The sequence below is a fragment of the Schistocerca cancellata genome, chromosome 4 (assembly GCF_023864275.1).
Source record: "Schistocerca cancellata isolate TAMUIC-IGC-003103 chromosome 4, iqSchCanc2.1, whole genome shotgun sequence".
In the NCBI taxonomy this organism is placed as follows: domain Eukaryota; kingdom Metazoa; phylum Arthropoda; class Insecta; order Orthoptera; family Acrididae; genus Schistocerca; species Schistocerca cancellata.
Genome location: NC_064629.1, coordinates 67,141,751 through 67,154,307, shown reverse-complemented (window position 1 = coordinate 67,154,307; position 12,557 = coordinate 67,141,751). Strand labels below are relative to the sequence as shown.

Below are 12,557 nucleotides of genomic sequence, written 5' to 3'. Positions count from 1 at the left end.
ATTCTAAAACAACCTTTATTTAATAAGAAATCGGATTTCGGATTATCAGTCTATCATCAACTGACAGTTGAATGTCAGACCTGCAGATAACATTAGCGTATTACAGGAAGAACTATGGTTTTAAAAATGTGATAAACCAGAAATCTTCAAATCTAAGTTAAAGGTTTCCTTTTCGTACACATCTTCTACTCTATACAGTAATTCCACACAGTAGTTGAGAAGTTCCCACTGTTACATTTTATTTATTGGTATACTGTCTCACAACATTTTTTCGGTGTTTTCCGAAGGCATTTAATATTCTCCCACACTGCCGCTTACTGAAAAAAAAGTACAAGCTTACCGAGTATCAGACCATATCTGCGAATGCATTCAATACTTCCTTGCAGGCAGAACTGAACACGTCACTCTTAACGGAACAACATCGACAAATTTACAATCGATGAGTAAGTCGGGTTAGGAAGAAGCATGGGTGAATATGCAACAGAATGGTAATTTCGGGAGTACCCCAAGGAAGTGTGATAGGACCGTGACTGTTTACAAAGTGTATACACTAATCAAACAGAACATTATGATCACCAGCCTAATAACTCTTTGGCACGGATAACAGCGGTGACTCGTCGTGGCATCGAATCAGTGATGCCTTAGTAGATCATTAGAGGGCGTTGGCACCACATCGGCACACTAAAGTCACCAATTCCCGTAAATTCGGGAGAGGGGGGCGATGAGCTCTGACGCTATGTTCAGTCACATCTCAGATGTGTTCGATCGGGTTTGGATCTGGCGAGTTAAGCGGCCAGTACATCAACTGGAACTCGCCTGTGTTCCTCGAACTACTCTGTCACATTCTTGGCGAATTATCTTGTTGAAAAATGCTACTGCCGTCGGGAAACATGATCGTCATGAAGGGGTGAACGTGGTCTGCAACCAGTGTACGATAATCCTTGGCCGTCATGGTGCCTTCCACGAGCTCCACTGGACACACGGATGCCCATATGAATGCCCAGAGCATAATGGAGCCACCGCCTGCTCGTCTCCGTCCCACAACATATGTGTCTAGGAGCTGTTCCCCTGGAAGACGACGGATTCGCGCCCTCCCATCGGCACGATGAAGAAGGTATCTCGACTCATCAGAACACGCAACACCCTGCCACTACACCAACGTCCAGTGCCCATTTCAGTTGTAGTTGTTGATATCGGATGCGGAGGTCCATCTTACGAGTGTTCGGTCACTGTGCCTGTACTGTGCCCAGCGTTAAAGTCTGGTGTTAGTACCGCCACAGTTCGCCGCCTGTCCTGTTTTACCAGTATGCCCAGCTTACAACGTCCGATATCTGTAACGAGGGGTGGCTGCCCAAACCCACGAAGTCTGGACGTGGTTTCACGTCGGTTTCGCCACGTGTTTATGACACCACAGCACTCGTCGAACACCCGACAAGTCGTGCAGTTCCCGAAATGCATGTGCCGAGTCTCTGGGCCATCACAATCTGACCGTCGTGCAGTTCCCGAAATGCATGTGCCGAGCCTCTGGGCCATCACAATCTGACCTCGGTCAAACTCAGATAGATCAAGCGCGCCTTTCCCCATTCTACACACGGACAGCACGCTCACTGGTAATACGTGCACCGTGCGTGTGTCTGACTGGCTGTAATCTCTAGTCGGGTGACGCTGCTATCGCCTGAGCCGCTTTATATAAATAGTAGATCGGTGGTCATAATGCTCTGGCTGATCAGTGTAGATGATCTAGCATAATGCATCGGAGTTTTTTAAAGCTGTCCACAGGTGATGGATTTGTCTATAAGAAGATAGCAATGTCAGAAGACAGTAACGATTTGCACCAGGACCCAGAGAAAGTTTATGAATGGTGCAGGGACCCAGTTGACCCTGGATGTAAATAAATGTAACATATTGCACATACATAACAAAAGAAATCCACTACTGTGTACCTACATTACTGATGACAAATTGCAGGAAACAGCAACTGCCATAAAGTATATAAGAGTATCTATCCACAATTACCTTCATTGTAACGACCACATAAAACAAATAGTAGGAAAAGCACATGCCAGGGTACGATTCTACGATTCCTAGGAAGAATCTTAATGAAACATAATTCATCCACTAAAGAAGCGTCCTAAATGGCGTTTGTTTGACTGGTCCTTGAGTATTGTTCATCAGTCTGGAACCCTTGTCAGGTAGAACTGATAGAAGAGATAGATAAAATCCAACGCAGGGCGGAGCGTTTCGTCTTGGGATCGTTTAGTCCACACGAGAGCGTTACTGGAGTGCTCAACAAACTTCAGTGGTAGACACTACGAGGGAGATGTCGTGAGTCACGGAGAGCTTTGCTATTAAATTTCACCAGAGTACATTCCGGGAAGAGTCGGACAACATATTACTTCATCCCATTTACGTTTCGCGAAATGATCACAACCAGGAAATTTGAGAAATGCGAGCTAATACAGACCGACAATCTCTCTTCCCACTCGTCATTCGGGAATGGAAGAAGGAAGGATGATCATTTGGTGGTAGCAGAAGCAGCCTTCGTCCACGGGAGTCAACAGCGCTAAATTATTGGGCGGGAGGGGAGGGGAGAGGGGCACGACGACAACGACTCAATAGACAGCGCATACATCACAAGGGATTCTAAACGGGAAATCCCCTAAAAAAACTTTTGAAAAAATTAAAGCCTAAAACCACTTTTTGGAGCATTCTGGATGCCACAGACCATATAATTCCATGGCACTTCAAACTCCTCAGGCTGCCACTTTAACCCTGGATTAAAACGCATCTTGCGATTACCGAGTATAAAAAGTTGTATAACACACACGTCAAAAAACGTTTCGCATCAACTGAGTACCATCATATAGCGAGACCTTCAGAGGTGCTGGTTCAGATTGCTGTACACGCCGGTACCTCTAATACCCAGTAGCACGTCCTCTTGCACTGATGCATGCCTGTATTCGTCATGACATACTGTCCACAAGTTCATCAAGGCACTGTAGGTCCAGATTGTCCCACTCCTCAACGGCGATTCGGTGTGTATGCCTCAGGGTAGTTGATGGGTCACGTCTTCCATAAACAGCCCTTCTCAATCTATCCCAGGCATTCCGATAGGGTTTGTGTCTGGAAAACATGCTGGCCACTCTAGACGAGCGATGTCGTTATCCTGAAGGAAGACATCCATAAGATGTGCGCGATGGGGGTGCGAATTGTCGTCCATGAAGACGAATGCCTCGCCAATATGCTGCTGATATCGTTGAACTGTCGGTCGGAGGATGGCATTCACGTATCGTACAGCCGTTACAGCGCCTTCCATGACCACCAGCTTCGTGCGTCGGCCCCACACAATGCCATCCGAAAACAGCAGAGAACCTCCACCTTGCTGCACTCGCTGGACAGTGTGTCTAAGGCGTTCAGCCTGATTGGGTTGCCTCCAAACACGTCTCCGACGATTGTCTAGCTCGAGGCATATGCGACACTCATGGGTAAAGAGAACGTGATGCCAATCCTGAGCGGTCCATTCGGCATGTTGTTGGGTCTATCTGTACCACGCTGCAAGGTGTCGTGGTTGCAGAGATGGACCTCGCCATGGACGTTGGGAGTGCAGTTTGAGTCGTAACACGACGTCCTATGGCTGCACGAAAAGCATTGGTCAACACTGTGGCGTTGCTGTCAGGGTTCCTCCGAGCGATAATCCGTAGGTAGCGGTCATCCACTGCAGTAGTAGCCCTTCGGCGGCCTGAGCGAGGCATGTCATCGACAGTTCCTGTGTCTCTGTATCTCCTACATGTCCGAACAACATCGCTTTGGTTCACTCCGGGACGCCTGGACACTGCCCTTGTTGAGAGCCCTTCCTGACACAAAGTAACAATGCGGACGCGATCGAACCGCGGTAGTGACCGCCTAGGCATGGCTGAAGTGCAGACAATACTAGCCTTCCTGGGGGATTGACTGGAACTCATCGGCTGTCGGACCCCCTCCGTCTAATAGGCGCTGCTCTTGCATGGTTGTTTACATCTTTGAGCGGGTTTAGTGACATCTCTGAACAGTCAAAGGGACTGTGTCTGTGATACAATATTGATACAATATGCACAGTCAACGTCTGTCTTGAGGAGTTCTGGGAATTGGGATGACGCAAAACTTTTTTTGATGTGTGTACTAACATTTAAAGATCTCGACAGTGTGTGTATGATCATTGTGTATTATGTCCTAAATCTTTAATTATTTGTGTAGAACATAACAGGCTACATGCTATATTTAAATCAGTTTAAAAACAGATGATAAATTGCTACAACCTCGGTCTTCTACAACATTGTACTGGTGAGATTGAGTAAACTGGAATACATTCTGTAATAAACCTTTCATTACCATCACTCTTTTCCTTTTAAGGGGCTCCGGAAAGGCTCAAAATCATGAAAAGTTCAATTTTTACTTTTTTGCGTTTTCTGAATCTGCAGACTATTACCTTTTAATAGATATAAAATTTATTCAATTCCGAAGACTACAACTATTTTTAAATTTTTTTGAAATGTGTTCTACATGGGCGTGACCCACTGTGGCGCTGTTAAACTGCTGTCAAATTGTGTTATTATTAACGTCCGTGTTCATCAGGTACATTTTAGTGATGTGAGATAAAGTATGTGTTGTGGCTAACCTATTTTCAGAGACTTAGCAGCACCTGAACTGTTGAAAAAGTTTTTTTAGGCATTCACAAATGTTCGATATGTGCCCCTTTAGTGATTCGGCAGACATCAAGCCGATAATCAAGTTCCTCCCACACTCGGTGCAGCATGTCCCCATCAATGAGTTTGAAAGCATCGTTGATGCGAGCTCGCAGTTCTGGCACATTTCTTGGTAGAGGAGGTTTAAACACTGAATCTTTCACATAACGCCACAGAAATAAATCGCATGGGGCTAAGTCGGGAGAGCGTGGAGGCCATGACATGAATTGCTGATCATGATCTCCACCACGACCGATCCATCGGTTTTCCAATCTCCTGTTTAAGAAATGCCAAACATCATGATGGAAGTGCGGTGGAGCACCATCCTGTGGAAAGATGAAGTTGGCGCTGTCGGTCTCCAGTTGTGGCATGAGCCAATTTTCCAGCATGTCCAGATACACGTATCCTGTAACGTTTTTTTCGCAGAAGTAAAAGGGGCCGTAAACTTTAAACCGTGAGATTGCACAAAACACGTTAACTTTTGGTGAATTGCGAATTTGCTGCATGAATGAGTGAGGATTCTCTACCACCCAGATTCGCACATTGTGTCTGTTCACTTCACCATTAAGAAAAAATGTTGCTTCATCACTGAAAACAAGTTTCGCACTGAACGCATCCTCTTCCATGAGCTGTTGCAACCGCGCCGAAAATTTAAAGCGTTTGACTTTGTCATCGGGTGTCAGGGCTTGTAGCAATTGTAAATGGTAAGTCTTCTGCTTTAGCCTTTTCCGTAAGATTTTCCAAACCGTCGGCTGTGGTACGTTTAGCTCCCTGCTTGCTTTATTCGTCGACTTCCGCGGGCTACGCGTGAAACTTGCCCGCACGTGTTCAACCGTTTCTTCGCTCACTGCAGGCCGACCCGTTGATTTCCCCTTACAGAGGCATCCAGAAGCTTTAAACTGCGCATACAATTGCCGAATGGAGTTATCAGTTGGTGGATATTTGTTGAACTTCGTCCTGAAGTGTCGTTGCACTGTTATGACGGACTGATGTGAGTGCATTTCAAGCACGACATACGCTTTCTCGGCTCCTGTCGCCATTTTGTCTCACTGCGCTCTCGAGCGCTCTGGCGGCAGAAACCTGAAGTGCGGCTTCAGCCGAACAAAACTTTAAAAGTTTTTCTAAGTATCTGTAGTGTGTCGTTACCATATGTCATTGAATGGAGCTACAGTGAATTTATGAAATCGCTTCAATCATTTGTAATATCCCTGTAGAAAGGCCGTTTAGCTCTTGAGACAATTTTTACTACTGTGCAGTTTCTATGCTGTCAAGGACTAGCAATTAGAGGGTATGAAGATGTAAACTCAAAACCCCAATGAAAGTGTAAATAGTGTTATATGGTCGAGAATCCCCAAGACTGTATTTGTTGGAATAGAAACACTTCACTTTGGTGTGTATGATGCTGTTGCGACTTTCAATGATGGCAACATTGTAAGGTGCAAGGTATTTAGAAATATGGGAATGAAGATAGGTTCTAACATAGTACGAGCGATGCTTGCTTTAGACAAGGAACGCCTTCGGGCTGCAGACAGGGCTGTAAAGAGTCTAGAAATACAAGCAAGAGTAAACAGGAGGAGGAACAAGAGGATGCTGGAGGAGGAGTTTGCAGAGGATGAAGATAATCCATCCTATGGACCTGGAATGCACTAAAAAGTTAATCCAATCTTTGTCGCTCGATTCCCAAAACTTTTATTTTCTCATACTAATTACATGTTTTCTAAGGATCTTCCAAACATATTTGTTTCAAACTTTCAGTAAATGTTACACAGTACCTTCTGCATAATTTAACACAGCCTTTTTCCAAAAAACTGTATATTTTTGAATATATAAATAAAAAATTGCAAAAAAAAGTTGTGAATTTTCATTACAATTGAAAAAAATCATCTTTAATAACTGAACTAAAATTTTGTAAAATCCCTGTGTTAAGTTGTAGCCCATATTCCAATAAATAATCTGTAAAAAGTTCAACTTCCTACCTCAAATACTTTGTGAGGAAAGATGTAATTTATAAGCGTTATTTTAACATTGCAAGTATAGGGCGTTCCGGAGCCCCTTAAAGAAAGACAGTATTGAAGAATTGCCTTGAACTCTCTTCATAGTAATCCCTCTTGGCTCATACAGTGACTGTACAGTAACTGTACTACCATACCGTCACCGGACTGTAAGTGAATATCACGTGGCATTCGGTTGTTAACCGTCTGCCTCCTAGCCACCCTTCCTACAAACGTACAGCTAAACCAGAAGATTCGTGCTTATCTACACCGCTCTTTCAACACTCGTAGTCGTACCGAGAGAGTCGTTAAAACTTGGAATAGGGTCTTTTTAGCGAAAACGCTAGTGGATTTGGTTTACTTGGACGTTAATAAATCCAGCAAACTGTTAATTTTTACTGATTTTCAAAAACTATTTGAGAGGCACGACCCCCCCCCCCCCCCCCCCCCTCCGGCGGTGACGCCCATGCCTCCGCCACACACCGTTATTTGGCTTGCAGAATATTGATGTAGATGTAAAATATTAAAAAAGCTTGACGATTTGTGATGGTTAAGGCAAATGCAAACTCATTTTCAGAATACGTGTCATAAATCTGTCTGCATCAGTAGTCAGAAAGGGAGCTCTGGAAAAATCCTCCTGCTACGAAAGAGCAAACCGCTTGACACTGTAACCGACAGAGTGACAGGAAATTTAGTGGCGCGCCGTGATATAAGACAATCGATGTGGCGCCACCCCACGGCGGTTTCAATTGGCGGGCGGCGCGCGCGCGGTGCGGTAGCCAGCTGACGCCCTGTTGGGCAACGGTGACATTGGGTGGCGGGCTGTGATTGGCTGTTTCCTGCCTTGCCATAGGAGACGAGGCCTGGTCTAAGCAGTCGTGTGCGCGCTCCCGCCACAGAATGACGCCCGGCCCGCCCGCTCAGGTGCAGTACTCAACCCTCACCGTACTTTACTTTCACTTTTTCCCTATCACCACCATGTTTTGTGTCCACTTTTCACTAGTCACCCAGTAACCACTAGACCAGCAATAATTTCTGTAGCCTAGGTAATTTCTGAGGGCACCTCGCCGTGGTCGGTAGATACAACATATTCGGGTTATCAGCTGCGTTGACGATTCCATTTCTGCGCGTTGCTGACCGACTTACCAAGCAGTTCTTTTCAGATAATGCGAACGGTGCTTTTATGTGCGCTCGCTGCCTGGACTCGATCCGTACTGTAGTATTGTTGAGTCGCTTTCTGTCATTCGGGAGGACGATGCTCCAAACCCGCATCCTGCTATCCTGATTAAGGTTTTGCGTGATTTCCCTAAATCGCTTCAGGCAAACGCCGGGATGGTCCCTTTGAAAGCGCACGGCCGATTTCCTTCCCCATCCTTCCCTAATGCGAGCTTCTGCTTCGTCTCTAATGACCTCTTTGTCGACGGGACGTTAAACTCTATAATCTCCTCCTCCTCTTCGCTTTCTTCTTATAACAGGGGTAGACTCCCACCGGCTTTTGAAGAACAATTTTTTTTCTTTTTTTTTATCTAATCCAGGACGTTTGTGCGTGAAATGCACATCCAATTGGTGTTTCCTGGCTGACGAATGAGGTACACACCAGATCTTAAGTCTTGCTTTAAGTGAAACCTCTGCCCTTGTTTACTGACTGATATATCCCAATAAATACACTGTCGTCCGGCAGTGCCTGAATTAAAATCGTGAAGTGAGATACGACAATACCACCGTGGTGGTGTAGTCTCCACGTAATTGGGACAGCTTAATTAAGGCGTCTATCGAACTGGAAATGCCGTGTGGCTTGGGCCTTCCGTCGGGTAGACCGTTCGCCTGGAGCACGCCTTCCGAGTTGACGCCACTTCGGCGACTTGTGTGTCGATGGGGATGAAAATGATGATGATAAGGACAACACAACACCCAGTCCCTGAGTGGCCGCTAGGCATGACATTCCGTCGCGCTGACCACTCAGCTACCAGGATCGGACGTCTATCGAAATAAAATTTTCGAATAATTTTAAAAACAGGAACGTCTCTTCACTTGGGAACTGAAGCCCGATATATTACGATACCGTAGCCACCCTACCCGTCAGAGACAAAAATACCAAAGTGAAGCGAACTTTGCGGAGTAACATCACGGGCACTGAGTAACAATCGCACATCGAAGTCTGTAACAAGCGCCGGGCTGCAAACTCTGCTATGAACAGGAGCGCGATGCTATCGATATCTCACAATACATACACAAACACACACTTTCGTTCTAAGACATCCGGAAACATTGTCTTAGAATAATATGAATAATTCGCTGACGGGAAAAATCGCAACACTAAAAAATAATTAATTTAGAGTAATGAAATTTCGCGAATATATTTGTCTAGGCAACATATTTAAGCGATTAACACTGCAAGATCACAAATTAATGTACTCGCGAGATAAGCCATTACAAATGTGAAACGCTGGTGTACAAATAATCGGTGTAACCGCCAGAACGTTGACTGCAAGCATGGAAAAGTGCAAGCATGGCAGGTGCCAGATATCAGTTTATGTGACTGAGTTCCATGCCTGCTGCACTTGGTCGGTCAATACAGGGACGGTTAATGCTGGTTGTGGATGACGCTGGAGTTGTCGTCCGATGATTTCCCATATGTTCTCGACTGGAGTCAGTTCTGGTGATCGAACGCAATATTTCCACTCTATGCAGAGTATTTTGGGTTACAACAGCAGTACGTCATCTTGTTGGCAAACACCCACTGGAGTGCTGTTCATAAACGGCGGCACAGCACGTCGAATCGCTAGACTGACGAACAAATTTGCAGTCAGGGTGCGTGGGATAAGCACGAGAGTGCTGCTGCTGTCGTACAAAATCGAAGCCCAGCCCACAGCTCCGGGTATAGGTCTGGTGTGTCCAGCACGCAGAGAGGTTGATTGCAGGCCCTTCTAACCAACACACGGCCATCACTGCCACCAAGGCGAAACCAGTTTTCACCAGAAAACACGAAAAACCTCCACCCTGCCCTCCAGTGAGATCCCGCTTGAGACCACTGAAGTCGCAGGTGGCTGTGGTTTGAGGTCAGTGGAATACACGCTAAAACGCGTCCGACTCGGAGCTGTCCTTGAAGTAACCGATCTGTATCGCTGTGGTGACAACTACTGCTCAAATTGCTGCTGCAGATGCAGTACGACACAGAAAAATTAAGTTTCATTTAAAAAGAAGACGGTCTGTCTAATAACTCTGCAGCTATAAACTTTAGTAATTACTTGTGTATGCCAGAAAATGTACTCCATGTTCCGCTATAACTTAGTGAAAACCTCAGCTTAATACATATCCTCGTAATGGATATTTTTGGAGCAGCCTGCCTTACCCGCCTCTGGCAGTGGAGCGAGTTTCAAATCCCTACCTGGGCATCCAGGTTTAGTACTTCCACGGGTTATCAAAATTGCTTGGGCTGAGTGCCGAAACGTTTCATTAAACTAATCCGTGGCCAATTTCCTCCTCCATTTTGCTTGGTCTCGACATAAACCCAGTTTCGAACAAGTCGGCTAGAGGGGGGAGGAAATCTGCCACGAACTTGCTTAAGGAACTACCCCGAAATTCTCCTGAAGAAGTTTAGGAGAACCATAGAATATCTCAGTCAGAGGGACCTGGCAGGGATTTGAATTGGGATGTTAAGGCACTAAAATCACACTCAGGAAGACAAGCGCTTGCCCCGTGTCCCACGGTGTCATTAGACACGAAACACAAGTTCGGACTGGTCAAGTGTGGGAAACAAAGTTGGCCATATACTTTTCGAAGGAACCATTCCGGCCATGGCACCACCATGTTCGGTTCGTAGTCAAGAAATGCGGGTTCAATTCCCAGTGCGGGAAACCTGATTTAGGTCCCCGTGGTCACCCTTAATTTCGACAAGGTCTCTGCCGATTCTTTACCCAATTCTTCTGAATTACGCCCGTATTGTTTCTAAGAAACACGTAGTAGATGAAATGCTTAACTTCATCAATACCTTTTGGCTAGCTCAAATGTGGGTGTTGAAGTATATGTGTATGAAAATAACATATAAGTTATTTCCTGTGTCCTAAATGGTCACTAAAAATGTGCTGATTAGGTTTTAGTATAAATAGTACATTCCGAAACAAGTTTCTGGCAACTTTTTCGTCCAACAGCAGTCGGTTGAGAAGCTTTTAGATTATCTAAGTCGAAGTGGCCGCGCGGTTCTAGGCGCTGCAGTCTGGAACCACGAGACCGCTACGGTCGCAGGTTCGAATCCTGCCTCGGGCATGGATGTGTGTGATGTCCTTAGGTTAGTTAGGTTTAACTAGTTCTAAGTTCTAGGGGACTAATGACCTCAGAAGTTAAGTCCCATAGTGCTCAGAGCCATTTGAACCATAATCTAAGTTGATAAATCAAATGTATTTCTGCAGCGCAAAAATACGAGTATTGTTGTATGGAGTTAATTTTAAATTTGTCGCAAATAGTAATAGTGAGTGCATCGGGAAAACCTTTGCATCGCGTACTTCACTAATCACTTATTAGGTTCAAGCATTAAAAATACGAGTGTCACTAGACAGATGTATAAATAACTTTCCTAGGCAATGTTCTCACTGAGTCGGAATTAAACTCATTTCTGGATCTTTGCTGTCGCACTGACTGGGGTGGTGCAATGGAAAGACACAAGACTCGGATTCAAAAGAGCGGGGTTACAAATCCCCCGCCGCGCGGGATTAGCCGAGCGGTCTCGGTGCTGCAGTCATAGACTGTGCAGCTGGTCCCGGCGGAGGCTCGAGTCCTCCCTCGGGCATGGGTGTGTGTGTTTGCCCTTAGGATAATTTGGTTAAGTAGTGTGTAAGCTTAGGGATGTTAAATCCTAATCTTCTCTCCTTCATCGCTGTCGCGATTCTCAATTTTTGGAGCACACTACGTGAATTCATGAATTTCCTCCGTTCGAACTTAAAACACGCTTTTGCAAATTTTTCTTGAAGTACACAGTTTCATTTGTTCCGTTGTTGTTACAGAATTGTTTAATATATTTTAATTTCGAATATAATAAGTTAGAGAGATTAGAGCGCGCACGGAGGCTTTCAGACAGTCGTTCTTCCCGCGAACCATACGCGACTGGAACAGGAAAGGGAGGTAATGACAGTGGCACGTAAAGTGCCCTCCGCCACACACCGTTGGGTGGCTTGCGGAGTATAAATGTAGATGTAGATGTAGATGTAGGGACTGTTGACCTTAGCAGTTAAGTCCCATAAGATTTCACACACATTTGAACACAAATCCCCGTCCAGCTATCCAGATATAGTATCACCACGGCTTCCATGAATCACTTTAGGCAAATGCCGGAATGGTTTGCCTTAAACAGGACACCGCTGATTTCCTTACCCATTCTACCTGAATCCCCAACTTGTGCGCCCTCTCTATCGACCTCGTCGTCGACGGGATGTTAAATCCTAATCTTCTCTCCTTCATCGCTGTCGCGATTCTCAATTTTTGGAGCACACTACGTGAATTCATAAATTTCCTCCGTTCGAACTTAAAACACGCTTTTGCAAATTTTTCTTGAAGTACACAGTTTCATTTGTTCCGTTGTTGTTACAGAATTGTTTAATATATTTTAATTTCGAATATAATAAATTTCCTCGAGAGAGGAAATAGTCTATCCGTAATTCAACACTAATTTAAAACGCATCGCTTGCCCTTTTCACGCACGATATGCTGTAGACAATGAATGAAGGGCAATAGGCGGACTCCATACTCCTAGATTTACGGAAAGCGTTTGATAGAGTGCCACGATACTAACTGTAAAAAAGATCCGATAAAACCGAGGAGGTTCTCAGGTATAAGAGTGTCCTGAAAACAT

At 45.2% G+C, this 12,557-nt stretch overlaps 1 protein-coding gene across 2 annotated transcripts in view; it reads left to right on the top strand.

The window, feature by feature from the left end:
- Nucleotides 1–12,557, top strand: part of LOC126183902 (uncharacterized) — a 463,083-nt gene that overhangs the window by 215,512 nt on the left and 235,014 nt on the right. The window contains exon 1 of one of the 2 annotated variants that reach the window (XM_049926240.1): nt 7,574–7,636. The exons of the other annotated variant lie outside the window; for it this stretch is intronic. Within the exon in view, the coding sequence (XP_049782197.1) occupies nt 7,613–7,636 (24 nt within the window). The 5' untranslated portion in view covers nt 7,574–7,612. Of the gene's footprint in view, nt 1–7,573; nt 7,637–12,557 lie in introns of those variants that run through there. 2 annotated transcript variants of the gene reach the window in all.